The sequence below is a fragment of the Moschus berezovskii genome, chromosome 6 (genome assembly GCF_049115385.1).
Source record: "Moschus berezovskii isolate FMDL1 chromosome 6, NW_MosBer_1.0, whole genome shotgun sequence".
Lineage (NCBI taxonomy): Eukaryota > Metazoa > Chordata > Mammalia > Artiodactyla > Moschidae > Moschus > Moschus berezovskii.
In genome coordinates this window covers 117185450-117204273 of record NC_142465.1, presented here as the reverse complement: position 1 = coordinate 117204273, position 18824 = coordinate 117185450, and the positions used below count along the sequence as shown (strand labels likewise).

The window sequence follows — 18824 nt, the reverse complement described above, 5'->3', positions numbered from 1 at the left end:
GGCTTTTAACTACATCACTCTAGGCTGTGCCTCCACCTCCAGGCAGCTTTCCTTCCTGCATCTCTGTGTGTCCCGTCCCCTTCTTACAAGGACACCAGCCAGTGAATTTAGGGCCGACCTTAAATCCAAGATGATTTCATCTCAAGATGAAGAGAACTAATTATATCTGCAAAGACCCTATTTCCAAATAAAGTCTCATTCACAGGGGGTTAGTCCTTGAATGTACATTTTGGGGGAACGCAGTTCAACCCACTGCATTCAGTAAGACTTTCTCAGGGAGGGCAGAGGCAAGCTGGAGCCTGGTGCTCGCTGATGGCCCTGTAGCCTTTGTGGTCCTTGACCATCACCCTCAGATCTCGGGCTGGGATGTCCCTCCATCTCCCCAGCTCCTCTGCCTGGCAGGCAGGGTTAGGGGTGGTACCCCTGGAGTTGCTACTTAGCAACAGAAAAATCACAAAGTCCCCATTCCGAATAAACTCCATTGCTTTTCCTTCTTTCATTCTCCCAGCAATTTCCACGGTGGTGTCTGTGGTGGGAGGGAGGGGAGTATGGATTAGAAAAGAGCTTGACAAAAACATATCCTTTTTTGTTGGCCGTGGTTCTTGCCAGTTTTTACCGATCTAGCATCCTCCACCCCTCTCCCACCAGGAACAGCCTTGATTTTCCTGTGGGGACTTCTGTCCCCCACCAGGTCTTCTACTTAGGCAGGGCTGTCCCCACCCCCAGCTGACTTCTTTCAACTCCCTGCCCTCTGCTTCCTTCCCCAGAGCCAGTACCCAACCCCCAACCCTGGGCAGAGCAGATCCTTGTTCTGCTGCAGCCTTGCCTGGTCTTCCCTTCTGACAGTTGACTAGCCAGGTGTTGGCTGGACCTGCCCCTCACTGGCCTGCCCGCCAGCCCGAAGCAAGATGCTTTCAAGTAGAAAGGGTGAGGGTGGCCCTACTGCAGTAAAGATCAGCAAGTCCAGCTTCCTGGTGGCATGTGGCTCTGTTGCTTTACACGTTTGCAGGTCAGAAGAGTGAGGAAGGTAGCAGGTGGGATAAAGGTGTAGACACCTTTGGGGGAGAGGGACTGGGGATGGGTGGGAGAGTGGGGGTGATGACTTTCTCTTTATAGATTTTTAAAGAAGATTTATTTGTTTTTGTGTCAGTGGTGGGTTTTTGTTGCTGCACACAGGCTTTCTCTAGTTGCAGCTTGTGGGCTCGGTAGTTGTGATACCTGGGTTTAGTTGCTTCAAGGCAGGTGGGATTGTCCTGGACCAGGAATCGAACCGCCGTCCCCTGCATCACAGGGTGGATTCTTCACCACTGGACCACCAGGGAAGCCCTCTTTATAGATGTTTGATTGTTACACTTTCTGAGCTCTGATTTCACTCTCACAGGTTCTTGTTTCTGCCCTGCTCTTTTCTGCCTCCTCACCCTTGGGATGGCACGGCTTCCATCCTGAGCCCTGGTCCAAGGCCCACTCCCATCTCCCTGGCTCCCTGCCCTGACACCCGCGCAGGTTCCCAGCCAGGTGCGCCTGGACTTTCTGACCTGTGAGCATCCTTGACAGTAACTCATGAACATGGCACAGCTTCTCCAATCCCCGGCTCGCTTCTCTGAAAACTTGGGGAGCTGCTACCTCACAGGGTTCTGTGCACAAGGGGAAAAAAAGTGGTTGAGAAAATGCTTTCGTAAAACTGGGATTCACTGTCAAATCAGAGAGCTCATTACTAAAGATGTGAGATGCAGCGCACTCAGCCAGCGCTCAATCAGTCTTCCCTTGCCATCAGGAAGGCTGAGCAGAGGGACCGTGGAGCCCAGGATAGCAGCATAGAGACGCCACCATAGCCTTACTGCATCACCCCTCCCCTCCCACCCTGGCCCTCCTGTCCAAGCTGGGGCAGGGTGGATAGAGCACCCCCACCCAGGGAGGACAGCTCACCGCCTCTCTGACCCTCTCCCACAAGCATTCAGCTCACCGTCTGTCCCTCACGGGGGCTCTGTTAAAGGGCCGAGGGCCAGGGGTTGTGGGGGCAGTGGTGGGGGGCCTTGAGGGCATGAAGGGGCCCCCAGGGAGCAGGCCAGCCATCCAACCTCAGTTTCGGGGGCTTCGTCAGTATCTTGCCAGGATGCAACACGAATAGTCCTGCAAGATTCAAGACAGCCCCAAATCACCACAGTTTCAGAAAATGGATGAAAAACTGATCAAACAGACGTTTGATGCCAGGATGAAGGGGAGCCGGGGCCTGCACGATTGAGTTGCAGGCAAAGTGTGGGCTGGAGTTCTCCACTGTTGGAGGAGGAGCCTTCCGTCATCCATCAAGCCTCAAAGTGAAAGTGAAAGCCTTCGTTGCTCAGTTGTGTCTGACTCTTTCTGACCCCATGGACTGTAGCCCGCCAGGCTTTTGTGTCCATGGAGTCCTCCAGGCAAGAATACTGGAACAGGTACCCATTCCCTTCTCCAGGGGATCTTCCCAACCCAGGGATCGAACCTGGGTCTCCTGAATTGCAGGCGGATTTTTTTTTTTAACCACCGTCTGAGCCACCAGGGAAGCCCATCAAGCCTGAAAGGAAAAGGGTTGGGGGGGTGGAATAAGCTATCTCCTGCAGCCTGCCCGCTGAGGTGTCCATGTGGGCTGGGTGAGGGCAGACTGGGGCCAGGGTGAGAGGCTGGGGCTCCGCCTGCAAGTAAAGCACAGCCGAGTTGGGCCTGGTTCTGAATCCCTATCAGAGTCATCATCTCTTTCTCCATGCCTGGGAGACAGCCGAGCTCCCAGAACCGGCCTCCGGGACCCCCTGTTGCTGTGATGTGCTGTGCTAAGTCCTTCAGTCATGTCCAACTCTTTGCGGCTCTATGGACCATAGCTCACCAGGCTCCTCTGTCCATAGGATTCTCCAGGCAAGAATACTGGAGTGGGTTGCCATGCCCTCCTCCAGGAGATCTTCCAGACCCAGGGATTGAACTAGAGTTCCTTACGTCTCCTGCATCGGCGGGAGGGTTCTTCACCACTAGCGCCACCTGGGAATCCGGGGCACCCTGCAGACCCCTAAACGGCAGGGTCCCCGGACAGAAGGCAGCGGCCCCACCTTCATCCACGGCCTCTCACGGTCATGGCACTCGCTCTCCTTGTGGCTGCTCTTCTCATCAGCCTTGAGGAGGAGGAGGCTGAGGCTCAGAGGACCTGGTGACTGGCCCAGGTTCCCGCAGGTAGGACATGGCAGAGCCGGGCCTTGCAGACCTCAGCAGGAGTTCGGCTGCTGCATCCTGTCTGGGCCGCTTCCTCTGGAACAGCCACGGAGCTTCGCCTGCCGGGATGTACCTGCTCAGTCCATGCCCTTCAGTAAAAATACAACTTTTGTTTCAGCCGCTGAACTGCAATCTGTCACTGCACTGTGTTTATGTGATCATAGGTTTCTGCAGACATTTCAGCCTCAGTTAGTTGAGCCTCTTGCCGCTCTGACGGCCTCCCCTCCTCTCTCCCAGGCGGGTGGTGTTGGACTGGCCATAGCTTATGCGACTCCCAGTTACCTCCACGTGGAGGCCAGTTCTTGGGCTGCCGAGGGTCTGGATGACTTCCAGGAATTATCGCACCGATGAAGGAAAAAGAGGACATCTAGTGAAAATGATGAAATAATATTTGAATTTCTTAATGATTTGGCATGAAATGTTGACATTGATGGGCTTCCCTGGTGGCTCAGATGGTAAAGAATCTTCCTGCAATGCAGGAGACCCAGGTTTGATCCTTGGGTCAGGAAGATCCCCTGGAGAAGGAAATGGCTACCCACTCCAGTATTCTTTCTTGGAGAATCCCATGGACAGAGGAGCCTGGCAGGCTACAGTCCATGGGGTTGCAAAGAGTCAGACACTACTGAGAGACTAACACTTTCACTTTCCTACTTCCTTGACATCAGTAAACATAACACAGGGACTTCCCTGGTGGTCCAGTGGTTAAGACTTGGTGCTTCCATTGCAGGCAGCGCGGGTTCAATCCCTGGTCAGGGAACTGAGATCCCACATACTGTGCAGCCAAAAAAACAAATAAAAATACATAAACATAACACAAAACTCAAAATATGTCCCTGCAGAGAGGCCATCAAGGCTGCACTGGGTATTGAGGGTTGTCCATCCAAGAAGCAGGTTGGTTTCTGTGGAAGGAAACAACATACCCTGAACTCTTCCTGCTCATCTGCAAAGGAAACAGTCAAAATTTACCTTCTCTGTATCAGTTCAGTTCAGTTCAGTTTAGTCGCTCAGTCATGCATGGATTCTGCGACCCCATGAATCACAGCACGCCAGGCCTCCCTGTCCATCACCAAACTCATGTCCATCGAGTCGGTGATGCCATCCAACCATCTCATCCTCTGTCATCCCCTTCTCCTCCTGCCTTCAATCTTTCCCAGCATCAGGGTCTTTTCCAGTGAGTCAGCTCTTCATATCAGGTGGCCAAAGTTTTGGAGTTTCAGCTTCAGCATCAGTCCTTCCAATGACTATTCAGGACTGATTTCCTTTAGGATTGATAGTCTGATCCCCTTTCAATTCAAGGGACTCTCAAGAGTCTTCTCCAACACCACAGTTCAAAAGCATCAATTCTTCAGCGCTCAGCTTTCTTTATAGTCCAACTCTCACATCCATACATGACTACTGGAAAAATTATAGCTTTGACTAGATGAACCTTTGTTGGCAAAGTAATGTCTCTGCTTTTTAATATGTTGTCTAGGTTGGCCATAGCTTTTCTTCCAAAGAGTAAGTGTCTTTTGATTTCATGGGTGCAGTTACCATCTGCAGTGATTTTGGAGCCCAAGAAAATAAAGTCTGTCACTGTTTCCATTGTTTCCCCATCCATTTGCCATGAACTGATGGGACCGGATGCCAGGCATTCTCTGTATAGAGTGTGGCATTCCAAAATGCTTGTTGGACAAAGAGGTGATCAGAGTACAAAATCACAGGGAGTAGTGTATAGAGTTGGTCGGGCGGTTAATACAGAATTTCCGGTTATGTTCCTGAGTTGCTGGATGTTTATGGCTTGTCAACCTTTCAGAATTTGTAATGTGTGAGTTCTGTTCTCACTGGAAGGGGAAGTTACTATTCACTGACGCACCTCATATTGGTTTTGCAATTGTGGAGATTTTTTTTCCAAAGAAAATCTGGTCAAAACTGTAAGCTGCAGCCCCCAGCTTCCTCTGAAAGCAGGCAATTTACAGAAAAGGGGTGGGCGTGGTCCCGCCACTTCCTCGCTCCAGCTCCTGGCTACCTGGGCTTCCCAGCTCAGCTCTTTCTGTATCACTAGGGGCAGCGTGTCACTCCTCGGGGCTATGAGATGAGATCACCTGTGTGAAGTGCCCAAAGGCCTCCTGAATCCTCAGAGAAGCCAGTTCTTGCCCCATCCCTCCCTCTTTTCCTGGTTCATGTCCCACAAAGATGGTTGCCGTTCCCCCCATTTTCCATGCTAAATGGGCGAGTTATCTTTGCCTACACTCTGAGCTTCCCCACAGAAAGTGGATCGCAGAGTCTGAGAAAGACTTTTTCAAAATCAAAATGACCTGTGGGCAACCTCAGCTAATGAGGTGAGGGGTTGGGAATCAGAGTGTCAGAGGAGACACAGAGGGGGGCTTCTGAAACAGTGCCTCCCCTACGAGCCCCGCAGATGGGCCTCTTCAGGGAAAGCCAGGCTTTTGCCACGTGGGAGGCAGACGAGATCCAACCAGTCCTTCCTAAAGGAAATCAGTCCTGACTATTCATTGGAAGGACTGATGCTGACGCTGAAACTCCAATGCTTTGGCCACTTGATGCGAAGAACTGACTCATTTGAAAAGATCCTGATGCTGGGAAAGATTGAGGGCAGGAGGAGAAGGGGACGACAGAGGATGAGATGGTTGGATGGCGTCATTGACTCAATGGAAATGAGTTTGAGTGAGCTCCGGGAGTTGGTGATGGACAGGGAGGCCTGGCGTGCTGCAGTCCATGGGGTCTCAAAGAGTCATGACTGAGCAACTGAACTGAATTGAACTGAACTGAGGCAGACGATAGTCACCATCACGAGTCACCTCAAAATAGGACCCACGTGGGGGTGGCTTCCGAGGACACAGAGGGGGCACAGCAGAGGGTGGACCAGCCACTCAGGGCAACGGGGGACCCAAAAGGAGCTGATGGACTCTTGGGCAGCACCTGTCCAGGATGCGGGCAGGGCCATGCTCCCACTAACCTCAGCCCTGCATAGACCCCAGCTGGACACCAGGGAGATGCAACTGGAGGAGCAGGAAGCTGGGCGGGGGAATGAGCAGGGCCAGGGATGTCTTGGCCTGGCAGGAGGCTGGGGACCACACCCCCATCTTCACCTGTGGCAAGGAAATGGAAGAAGTTCCTGGAGGTGGAAACTCCTAAGGAAGGACTGTTTACCCAGGGCAGGGGCTGAGAGCCTCCTATTATGGGTGGAACACAAGCCGGGGGGGTGGCAGCAGGGAAGGCAGGAAGGGGAGGGGCAAAGCCACAAGGGCTCTCGGGAGAGGTGGCGGGAGCCCCAGGTCACCTGCAGACCCCAGGAAGCCCCTGAGTCCCCCTCAGTTCCTCCTCCCCCATCAAGTTCCCCAAACAGCCAAGGCCTCCTGCCCCCACCCCTGCTCTGACTCCAAGCACAGCTGTTGCCTCGGCTGCCTGGACCCCAGGACCATCTGTGACTCCCCTCCCCTCCCCCTCTGCTTCGGCAGCGTGTCCCAGGGAGCCTGTGATGCAGGCATCTGGGGTCCCCACGAGGGGAAGGGAGTCATCTGGGAGGGGTCTTATTTTCCCATGATCTCAGCACCAGGCCCAAGGCCTTGTCCCCGGGAGCACAGTTTAAACACCCGAGGAACTGAGTTGAAGGAGGAACTCGATTCTAAGGCCAACTTCCTAATACTTTATAATTCTACATGTTAGCCAATTCTTTCCTATGGAGGGCCAAATTCCATGTTCTCAGATTCTGACATCCACTTTCTACAAGTTTGTAACCAAAGTCATATGTATCTACTGTTAATTTGATGAAGGCTTCCCTGGTGGCTCAGTGGTAAAGAACTTGCTTGCCAGTGCAGGTGACACAGGTTCAACCCCTGGGTCAGGAAGATCCCCTGGAGGAGGAAATGGCAGCCCACTCCAGTATCCTTGCCTGGGGAATCCCATGGATGGAGGAGCCTGGCGGGCTACAGTCCATGAGGTCACAAAGAGTCAGACACAACTGAGCGACTAAACAACAACAAAAATGTAACCAGAACTCCCTGGGGGCCCCTTTTACCTCTGCGTTCAGAAAAGGGCCTCATGCGGGACTCCTCTCCCAGTTTCCCATTCATTCAATCAAGAGATACTCGTGCCTGTTCTGAGCATCTGCAAAGCCAGAGGTGTCCTGCCCCAGGAAGGGACGGCTGCTGCAGGCGAGGCAGCTGAGGGCCTGGGAGGAGGCATGGCCACAGAGCGCTCACCACCCAGCCAGGGGGCGCAGACACCCCGGAGGTTGCTAAGAGGCAGCCCGCGTGAACGGGCAGAACCCGATTCAAACCCCAGCTCAGCCCTTGCCAGCTGTGTGCCTTAGAAAAGTGACTTCCCCTCTCTGAACCTGTGTCCTCACCTGCAAGATGGGGATACCTGCTCGGGAGGGTGGCTAAGAGGATGGATGCAAGCCCAGCGTCTGGCAAAGACGAGTTCCATTCCCTCCTGGGGCCACCCTTCCCGCACCCTCCCCCCACCCCAGACACTGGCCAGACACACGCTGGGGCAGGGGGGTGGGCGCAGAGTGGTGTCAGAGGGGCCACTTGCCTGCTCCAGGCCCTGGGTTTCCTGCCCGCCCTGAGGTCAGCTGCATCCGGCCTGGAGCCCAGCCCCAGTCCCATGGGTGGCTCAGGGATGTCCACGGCCTGTGCACTGCTCATCTTCCAGAAGGTGGTGACAACAAAGATCAGCAGATAGATTTAGGGAGCGGAGAAAGGGAAAGGAATGGCCAGCAGGGCGCGGGGATGCGGTGACTCAGGCCTGGGCGCTCCGCCAGGCTGGGCCGCTGCTTAGGAATACTTTCACCCAAGCCAGATGCAAGGAGCCTGAAAACACTTTCCTCCAGGCTCCACGGGGGTGGTGGGGAGTTTCCCGGGGAGGAGGTTTCTGGGGGCATGAAATCCTCAGGCCCTCAGGCTGCTGCTCTTCTGTGGGACCTGGTAGAAAGATCACAGCATCTGAAAGTCTGCACTCAGCTGACTTTCTCCCTTCCTTCTCCTATCTGGACTCAGGGCAGGCTGTGGTTCTTGTCAATCAGCACATCCCCTGCAGATTTCTAGTCCTAAAAGTCACAGTGTGGCAGGCATTTTGTACAGAATGGGATTTTCACTCCAGGGAACGCAGGAAGTCTCTTTACTTCCAAGTGAGCTGTCTTCCGGAGAAAGTCTTTCCACTCAGAAACCATATCACAAATGATGCCAGGCTTCCAGGAACAGCCAGCAAGCTGCTTAACTCGGAGTGTGGCTGAAAACCTGTACCTGTGAAATGAACACAGCAGAAATCGATACCAGTTGCAACACCAGTAATTTTTTAATAGAAACATAAATGGTTTTATTCATCTGACTGTTGACCTGGAGAGAAGGTGGCTTCATCAGAGGATGGGGGAAGAGGGGGCCTGTCTCAGTCCGGCTCCCCTGGGCCCCCACTCCTGTCTCAGCTCCGTAGCCTGGAGCTGACATCTCAGCCCCTCCTGCCCGACCTCTCTCTTCTACTCCTGGGAGCTCCTTACCAAGACTCAGATCGCTTGGCCGTGGTTTCCATGGTGGGCTCAGCCGGATCTGGGCTTGGCGTCCCTTTCACATGGGGTTCCCACTGGGTTGTGGCTTAGATATGTGGGCATGAAGCTCTGTCCTAGATGGAAGGTGCCCAGGACAGGTCCTGACCCAGAGCAAGACTCTGGAGACGTTCATTGAATGAACGAGTGAGTGAACCAAAGTTCCTTGTGGGCCATCCAAAGGACTGCCACAGGAATTAGAGGTGCCGGCCTGGGGTCTTTGCTATCTGTGGATTGAAGGCCTTCTGGCCTTGACCCAGGTGTCCCAGGCATGAGGGTTTAAGGGAGCAGGCCAAGACGCAATTTGATGGGCAGATAAGAGAATGGAAAGCAGAGCTTTCCGGACAGGTCGGGGGTGAGAGAGACCTCGGGAGAATCCCCCGCCGCTGCCCAGCCCCCGGCACCCTGCTTCTGGAACCTGCCAGGGGCCATGGGCACCTGGAAGGCCCTCCTCCCATTCCTGTATGTCACCCTGATGCCCCCCAGACCTGTCCCCCACGCAGACTTCCCCATCCCTAACTGCACGCACTTGGGGGCTGCACCAGCCTCTCCCGGTGCCGGTGCCGACCCTTGCTGTTCTCTGCAGAACCTGCCCCAACAACCCACCCTCTCCGCCCGCGCCCCTGGCCCAGCCCCTGTAAAGAGACCTCCTTGAAAGAGGCTCAAAGGTTGAAGGCAAAGCAGCTGCTTTCAACCAACACCTCACTCTTTGCAAGGCGCTCTCACCTCTGTTCCCGTGACTGTTCTCCGTCAGATCCGTGCAAGGTGGGCATTTCACCCCCACACTGTAGGTGAGGCAACTTCCCCCACTGGCCTGGGATGCAAATGAAGGGGGGGTTGCTTGAGCTTCACCAACCGGCCTTCTAAGAGGGAGGAGGAGGGAGAGGGAAGGGGAGGAGGGACGACTCAGTCTCTTTGAAGGGCTCCTCCTGGCTAGAGCCTCCTTTCAGAGCTGGCTCCCTCGAGAGCCGCCCATCACTGCCCACAGACCCTTGGGAATCCACCTTGGGAAGCACTATGGGCAATTTCTCAAGTGTGAGAACCAGCATCTGTTACAACACAGGTCCTCTGGTCTCCCAAAGCCTCGTGGAGCTGGATCTCCAGGGTGGGGCCAGAAATCTTTGCAATTAGTGGCTGCCACCCCCTCACCACCCCCCTCACCGCACACCCTGCCCACAGGGGACAGAGATCCTCAGTCCTAAAGAACCCTGAGCCGCAAGGGGTGGCAGTGCATGACTCAGCCTCAGGGGAGGCTAATTGCTCCCTAATTGGCTGAGCTCTCTATGGGGAGTCCTGCCTGGAAAGTCCTTGGTTGTTACTGCAAAGCCACGGACTGGTTTGCCTGGAGCCCGAGAGCTGGCTCCTGTGAAGCTGTCCCAAGAGGAGTTTCTAAGGTGTTCCCAGCCAAAGCAGCTGTCAGGATGGAGCAGGGTGGGCCCTGAAGGAGGATCTCGTGGGTGCTGCAGAAAAGCATCAGAGGAGCAGGCGGGTGAGGTCCTACGGCCTCACGCCCTGCCTTCTGCTCCCACGGGCCCGCAGCACATTCCTGGTCCTGCCTGCCCTGTCCTCCCCTCTTCCCCCGCCACTTTATCATATGGCCTCTCAAGCTCTGGTCTGCCCCGTGCTGACCGGCAGCATCTGGGCAGCCCAAGGCCCCTGGAGAGGGAAGAAGCGACTTGGAGAGGCAGGCATCCCAGGTGAGAGAGAGCCACGTGTGCCACCAGGTGGCGCCATGGGCACAGGACAACCCAGGGGCCACCCTCCAGGCTGGAGGGGAAGGGGGTGGAAGCCTTAGGATAAGACTTTCAAGCTCTGCACACACACCCTCCCGCCACCCGAGGACCTCCAGTGATCAGCCTCCTGGTGGATGTTTGTCTCTCCCAGGGACACAGTTATACCAAGAGTCTAAACCTAACAAGGCCATGGCACATGGTGAACGTGCCATAAAGGTTGAAGAGCAATGCTACCTTTGTTCTTCAGATCCTCAGGATTACTTTCAGTCTGGCAGGGGCACTAGCTCCCTGCTGCCTCTCCCAACAGTATTAGCAAGGAAAGTCTTATCTAACTCTGGGTATACATCCAACAGGAAAACCCCGGACTCTGTCCCCTCTGTGACCCCAGGCAGGCCACTTACTCTATTTTGCTGCATCACTAAATGAAGGTTGTAATGCTAGCCACCCCCCGCCCCACCGGAGAATCAAATGAATTGCAGGACAGCATAGTGGTTAAAGAGCTTCCCTCGTAGCTCAGACGATAAAGAATCCGCCTGCAATGCAAGAGACCCAGGTTAGATCCCTGGGTCAGCAAGATTCCCCTTGCTGAGAAAAGGAAGGGAGAAGGGAATGACTACCCACTCCAGTTTCTTGCCTGGAGAACTCCATGGACAGAGGAGCCTGGCGGGCTACAGTCCATAGGGTTGAAAAGAGTCAGACATGACTGAGGGGCTAATACCTTCACTTCCCTTTTCATAGTGATTAAAAGCAAAGTCAAGGAACTCGAGTCCTTGTTCCACTGCTTACAAGCTGTGTGGCCTTAGGGAAGTGACTTGCAGTCTCTGAACTGCAGTTTCCTTGTCTGTAAAATAGGAGCAATAATAACACCTACACACACGAGGTTTCTGTGGGGACTGAAGTATTGCATACATAAAGAGCCTTTAGAATTGTGGCCGGCATGAAGCAAATACTTCATAAACAGGCCAAATTTGGGGCAGCTTGAGCTGAGAAGGGACTTTGGAGATGGGCCAGGTCAGCCGTCCAGGCCAGGCAGGTGTACTTCAGAAGCATGCAGGGCAGACGGTTTGCACACCTCCGGTAACAGAGAGCTCATCCCCCCGAGAAAGGAGGCTGGTCCACCATGGACCAGCCTTGTTCACAACTGGATGGGTCTCGTTCAACTGAGTTGGACTGGGTGGTCAGGGCCACTCTCAGAGTAAGGAGTCAGCACCACCCACCTGCCGGCTGCCACGTGGTGCAGAAAGGGGCCCCCACGGCAAATCCGGGTGTTGTCAGGAGGGGAGGGAGGCCGCCGTGCACACCACTCTCTCTCTCCAGTGTGCAGGGCACCCGAGGCAGAGGATGGAAGGAAACAAAGAGCCGATCCATCTGCCCCTGGTGCCCTGGGCAGTGGGGTCGCGGAGCCCAGAGCGGGGTGACGTTCTCCATCCGACTACCAGGCCGCTTCAGAGGTTGTTCTCAGGGGGCCCTGGCAGGCTCCTCCTGGTGCTGGGGTCTAGAGGGAGGAAGAACATGACTTCCTGCGGGTGGGAGAGGAGGAGAGTGGTCCCCTTCCGCTTCCTGTGCCCCCGCGGCCCACAGTGCAGCCTGGAGAGGACGCGGAGAGGAGACACAGCGGACCCTGAGCATCGGGGCCAAACGCAGCTCTGGAGCCTCGCCTTGCTCGCTCACTCACCCTTGTTTCGCTCACTTGGGGCAGCTGGAAATCCTGTCTGGGGGTTCTGTGTTCCTCCCTAAATGGGGAACACCTTGAGGGCAAAACTATGACTTATGTGTACCCCCACTGCCTGGAACACAGTAGGTACTTAATAAGTGTATGGAAGCCCACGACAGTGATCTCATTGGGAAAGCGTTAGTCTTTGTGTGAGCAAAGACTTGTGTGTTCCCCCATGTCCTCCTTCACAGCTGCCACCGCCTCCATGAAGCCCTCCTGGTCACCCCTTCCTCCCTTCACCCCGATTAATTCACTTCTTCCCCTGCCTCCCTCTTTGCTCTGAACACACTCCGCTATTGAGGCAGGCTGGAGCAGAGGCTGGAGCAGAGGCTGGAGTCATCCTGAGTCTCTTCCCCAGGATGCATTTCTTAGTTGTGTAAACTTGGGCAAATTTTAACTTTATTGTGCCTCATTGTCCTGATCTGATTAAAAAAAAAAAATTGGGAGTGACTATAAAACTTGTGTGTGCGTGTTAGTTGCTCAGACTTTTTGCAACCCCACAGACTGTAGCCTGCCAGGCTCCTCTGTCCATGGGATTCTCCAGGCAAGAATACTAGAGTGGATTGTCATTCCCTCCTCCAGGGGATATTCCTGACTCAGGAATTAAGCCCGCATCTCAAGTCTCCTGTGTTGGCAGGTGGGTTCTTTACCACTAGCAGCACCTGGGAAGCCTGATTATGAAACCTGCCTCACGGAATTGCAGTGAGCACAAAAGTAGGAAGTCAAGAAACACCTGGAGTAACAGGCAAATTTGGCCTTGGAGCACGGAATAAAGCAGGGCAAAGGCTAATAGAGTTTTGTCAAGAGAACGCACTGGTCATAGCAAACACCCTCTTCCAACAACACAAGAGAAGACTCTACACATGGACATCACCAGATGGTCAACACCGAAATCAGACTGATTATATTCTTTGCAGCCAAAGATGGAGAAGCTGTATACAGTTAGCAAAAACAAGACCAGGAGCTGACTGTGGCTCAGATCATGAACTCCTTATTGCCAAATTCAGACTTAAATTGAAGAAAGTAGGGAAAACCACTCGACCATTCAGATATGACCTCAATCAAATCCCTTATGATTATACAGTGGAAGTGAGAAATAGATTTAAGGGACTAGATCTGATTGATAGAGTGCCTGATGAACTCTGGACGGAGGTTCGTGACATTGTACAGGAGACAGGGACCAAGACCATCCCCATGGAAAAGAAATGCAAAAAAGCAAAATGGCTGTCTGAGGAGGCCTTACAAATAGCTGGGAAAAGAAGAGAGGCAAAAAGCAAAGGAGAAAAGGAAAGATATAAGCATTTGAATGCAGAGTTCCAAAGAATAGCAAGGAGAGATAAGAAAGCCTTCCTCAGTGATCAATGCAAAGAAATAGAAGAAAACAACAGAATAGGAAAGACAAGAGATCTCTTCAAGAAAATTAGAGATTCCAAGGGAACATTTCATGCAAAGATGGGCTCGATAAAGGACAGAAATGGTATGGACCTAACAGAAGCAGAAGATATTAAGAAGAGGTGGCAAGAATACACAGAAGAACTGTACAAAAAAGATCTTCACGACCAAGATAGTCACGATAACGTGATTACTGACCTAGAGCCAGACATCTTGGAATGTGAAGTCAATTGGGCCTTAGAAAGCATCACTACGAACAAAGCTAGTGGTGGTGATGGAATTCCAGTTGAGCTATTTCAAATCTTGAAAGATGATGCTGTGAAAGTGCTGCACTCAATATGCCAGCAAATTTGGAAAACTCAGCAGTGGCCACAGGACTGGAAAAGGTCAGTCTTCATTCCAATCCCAAAGAAAGGCAATGCCAAAGAATGCTCAAACTACTGCACAATTGTACTCATCTCACACGCTAGTAAAGTCATGCTCAAAATTCTCCAAGCCAGGCTTCAGCAATATGTGAACCGTGAACTCCCAGATGTTCAAGCAGGTTTTAGAAAAGGCAGAGGAACCAGAGATCAAATTGCCAACATCCACTGGATCATGGAGAAAGCAAGAGAGTTCCAGAAGAGCATCTATTTCTGCTTCATTGACTATGCCAAAGCCTTTGACTATGTGGATCACAATAAACTGTGGAACATTCTGAAAGAGATGGGAATACCAGACCACCTGACCTGCCTGTTGAGAAACCTGTATGCAGGTCAGGAAGCAACAGTCAGAACTGTACATGGAACAACAGACTGGTTCCAAATAGGAAAAGGAGTGCGTCAAGGCTGTATATTGTCACCTTGCTTATTTAACTTATATGCAGAGTACATCATGAGGAATGCTGGGCTGGAAGAAGCACAAGCTGGAATCAAGATTGCTGGGAGAAATATCAATAATCTCAGATATGCTGATGACACTATCCTTATGGCAGAAAGTGAAGAGGAACTCAAAAGCCTCTTGATGAAAGTGAAAGGGGAGAGTGAAAAGGTTGGCTTGAAGCTCAACATTCAGAAAACAAAGATCATGGCATCTGGTCCCATCACTTCATGGGAAATAGATGGAAAAACAGTGGAGACAGTGTCAGACTTTATTTTTTTGGGCTCCAAAATCACTGCAGATGCTGATTGCAGCCATGAAATTAAAAGACACCTACTCCTTGGAAGGGAAGTTATGACCAACCTTGATAATATATTAAAAAGCAGAGACATTACTTTGCCAACAAAGGTCTGTCTAGTCAAGGCTATGGTTTTTCCCATGGTCATGTATGGATGTGAGAGTTGGACTGTGAAGAAAGCTGATCGCCGAAGAATTGATGCTTTTGAACTGTGGTGTTGGAGAAGACTCTTGAGAGTCCCTTGTACCGCAAGGAGATCCAACCAGTCCATTCTAAGGGAGATCGATCCTGGGTATTCATTGGAAGGACTGATGCTAAAGCTGAAACTGCAATACTTTGGCCACCTCATGCGACGAGTTGACTCACTGGAAAAGACTCTGATGCTGGGAAAGGTTGGGGGCGGGAGGAGAAGGGGACGATCGAGAATGAGATGGCTGGATGGCATCACCGACTCTGTGGACATGAGTTTGAGTGAACTCCAGGAGTTGGTGATGGACAAGGAGCCCTGGCGTGCTGTGGTTCATGGGGTCGTGGAGAGTCGGACACGACTGAGCGACTGAACTGAACTGAACTGAGATTTAAACTGTCTCATATGGTGTGTCTGGCTTTGGTTGAGTAACTGCTCTGAACTGTCAGGCGATTGTGTAATTGTGTGGACGGCTGCTCTCCCACCCGAGACGTGGGCTCCTCGAAACTGGGGTCTTTCACTTCTGTGTCCTCCTGTTAAGGCCAATGCCTGGGGAAGAACAGGTGCGCAGCAAAATGTGAAGGGATGATGGATGGATAGAAGGATGGACAGACGACCGGGCAACAGCAGGAGCTGAAATGAGCGGGCCCCAGGGCCCTGGCCTGCAGACTCAGCTGCGGAGGCCTGGCCCAAAGGCTGCGCCCTGGAGATGCCAGGGGAGCCTTACATGGTCTGCTCTTCCTTTCACCCACTGATCGCAGCTCCCCCCAAATTCAGGGGAGAGGAGAAGCCTATGGCTCTAAGTAAGTTCACGGCCCAGCAGCAGTTTCAAGGAGAGGAGGTGGAGTCTGGAGGAAACTGTGGTTCCTGAATGTGCTGTGACTTCACTTTCATCACCATCACTGAGGCCCAGATGGCAGAGCCTGGGCCCCCGGCTCCCCACCCAAGGTCTGCGCCTGCCTCTCCCTAGGGGCTGGGTGGCCTCAGACTATCTAGGAAACTCAACAATGACCCCGGACTTCTGGCCACTTCCTTTCACATCACATCTGCCTGGGGAGGGTGCCCTCCTCCTCCCGCCCCACCCCGGGGTCCAGCCTGATGCCCTGAGGCACCCACCTCCACAGCCAGCCTGGGAGGGAGGCACTTATGCTCATTCATCCTTCATTCATGCACCAGGATTTATTGAGCACAGACCAGGGCCAGCCCTGTGCTAGGCTCAGGGGTGTCAGAGGTTAAAAAAAAAGACAAACGGGAGGCCCCCAGGCAGGCAAGAGGCTGCAGGTTAGACTCGGGCCCAGAGGCGGCAAAGTTCCCAGGACCCCGAGGCATGCAGACCCAGGGCGCGGGCAGCACCGTTAGGGGGCTGCAGGCTCTGTGTTGGTGGTCGCAGGGGTGAGGGGGGCAGAGCGGCCCGAGGGGACAGGCAGGGGTCCCTGCTCCAAGGCAGCCTGACACTCAGCCGCCTCCCAACGCCAAGTCATAAAGAGACTCCTGGAGGCGCAGACCGATGCCTTTATAACGCTCCCTCCGTGCGTGGAGGCATTAACATGACGTCTATCACCATGGCATCGAGGTGCTTAGACAACCTGCTCCCCCCAGGAGCTCGGAGACAGCGTGAAGCCGATTATCTGTGTCTCACTGCGACATCTGCGATCATGTATCACGGTGATGGATCCACAGTCAATACCACTGGGGTCCCTGCCGCCGCCCAGCCCGCAGAAAGTGTCTGCTGTTCATACGTCTTCCTCACCTGGCGGGCGGGCCCTGCTGCCTGCCGTCCCCCTGGCGCTCCTGGAGTTGGTAAGAAACAGCTTTCTGGTTTTCACTGTTCTTGTGCTCAGTGGCTGAGGGGAAAGAATTTAGACCAAGGGCAGAAACTGGCCCCAGTGCTGCCATCCCTGGAGGCCAGTTAGGGGTGGGGAGAGAGGCTCTGGCTTCGTCCAGCTGGGCTGCCCCTATCATGGGCACATCACTTTGCCTCTTGGCGGCAGAGTTTGTCAGATTGGGATAAAAGCCTTGATCTTGAGGGTTGATGAGGTGCTAGGGGCTTCCTCGGTGGCTCGGCGGTAAGGAATCCACCTGTAATGCCGGTGACTTGCAGGAGACTCGAGTTTGATCCCTGGGGTCAGGAAGATGCCTTGGAGTGGGGCATGGCCACCCACTCCAGTATTCTTGCCTGGAGAATCCCACGGATGGAGGTGCCCGGTGGGCTGCAGTCCATGGGGTCGCAAGAGAGTTGGACATGACCAGCGACTGAGGAGCACAAGCAGTGATGGGGAAAGGGGGGCGTGCTCAGCTCGGGCTGCAACTCACCACCTTCAGTGCCACCGCCTCCTCTGAGGGCCGGCCGGCTGCTCACCTCCACCCCAGGCCCCTCCCTCTGCCCCTCTGGACAGGCAGGCATGCATCCGTCCCCCATGCCACCTGGCTCTGCCCGGTGCGAGGCTCCAGAATGCCAGGCCTGCACCGGCTCCCAGGCTGCTGGGGAGAGGGGCCCAAGAGGCAGGTAGTCACTGACCCGTTTTGGGGGCCTGTGGAGGGGAGGACAGGGACTGGGGTTCCCTCCTGATGGGGTAGTGATTCCTGGGCCTCCTGGTGGTGGAGGGGTGGCTCGAGTTTAGGGGAGCTGCAGCAGGTAAGACATCTGAGGTGGGTTGGAGGGGAGGTGTCTGCTGGGCCTCTCAGGGGGACCCCCAAGGTGGCTGTTGCTGGGCTAAGGAAAGACAGCAGGCTTTTTGATCTCCAAGAAAGGCTGGAAACTTGGCCTTTCTTGCCCACCCCCCACCCCTGAAATGCCTGCCCCTCCCTCATCTCCCTAGCCCCGTCCACTCCCCCATCCCAAACCATCCTCTTTGAGGAGCACCTTGATCCAACGGGCTCCTGGGCTATTTCCGAGGGGCAGTTTGTGTGAATGGGGTTGGTCTGTTGTTATTTTAGAGTTTCAGGCCTGAGCAGCTAGACCTGCCCTCCTTTGGGCTAGTTTATCCAGCAGAAAAGGGGCTGAGAAGGGGAGAAGCCACCGCCTCAGGGGTGAGGGTGGGGCAGGAATGGGAGGCCTAGTCCCTCCCTGTTCTTCTGCCTGTCCTTTTTGTTGTTGTTCGGTGCTAAGTCGTGTCCAGCTCTTTGCGACCCCATGGAAGGAAACACGCCAGGCTTCCCTGTCCTTCACTATTTCCCAGAGCTTGCTCAAACTCATGTCCATTGAGTCAGTGATGCCATCCAACCATCTCATCCTCTGTCACCCCCTTCTCCTCTTGCCCTAAATGTTTCCCAGCATCAGGGTCTTTTCCAATGTGTTATCTCTTCGCATCAGGTGGAGCTTCAGCATCAGTCCTTCCAATGAATATTCAGGGTTGATTTCCTTAAGGATGGACTGGTTGGATCTCCTTGCAGTCCAAGGGATGCTCAAGAGTCTTCTCCAGCACGACAGTTCAAAAGCATCAGTTCTTGGCGCTCCAACTCACATCTGCACATCCTGGACGGGTGGGAGCCCCAGATCCTCCCCTGGCGGCGCCCTGGCCTGAAACTGTTCCCACCAGCAAAGTCCGGGGTCACTGAGAGGACAAGGCGGCCAAGTGAGACCTAGAGAAAGCAGAGGGCCGGCCGGGGAGGAGCCTGTTAAGGACGCCAAGGGCAACCGCTGTCCCCGCCCGCGACCTAAAGAGGAAGGAGGCCCCGATGGAGAGCTGGCCTCCGCGGCGGAGGGCCCGGCGCGGCCCCCTCCCGGCCCCCGGGCTGCTGGGCTTGATCCTGCTCCCCTGGACCCTGCCGCTGGCAGGCGCAGGTACGCGGTCCTCCCCTCCTCCCGCGCTCTCTGCCTCGCGCACATCACAGCCGCTTTCATCCGCCGCGCGGCTAATTCCCCGGAC

The 18824-nt window shown here is 54.1% G+C and overlaps 1 protein-coding gene and 1 long non-coding RNA gene across 2 annotated transcripts in view; one reads left to right on the top strand and one right to left on the bottom strand.

Annotated features, from left to right (window-relative positions):
* Positions 1 to 407: 407 nt before the first annotated feature.
* LOC148777745 (uncharacterized) lies at positions 408 to 2154 on the bottom strand. Its single transcript, XR_016037724.1, has 3 exons — positions 1964 to 2154; positions 1536 to 1634; positions 408 to 526 (listed from the first exon to the last, which is right to left on the bottom strand). It is a non-coding gene; the product is annotated as an uncharacterized LOC148777745 (long non-coding RNA).
* A 16428-nt stretch (positions 2155 to 18582) lies between these two features.
* Positions 18583 to 18824, top strand: part of NFAM1 (NFAT activating protein with ITAM motif 1) — a 35364-nt gene continuing 35122 nt past the window's right edge. Inside the window, exon 1 of the mRNA XM_055395189.2 lies at positions 18583 to 18739. Coding sequence (XP_055251164.1) covers positions 18634 to 18739 — 106 coding nt within the window. The 5' untranslated portion in view covers positions 18583 to 18633. The remainder of the gene's footprint in view (positions 18740 to 18824) is intronic.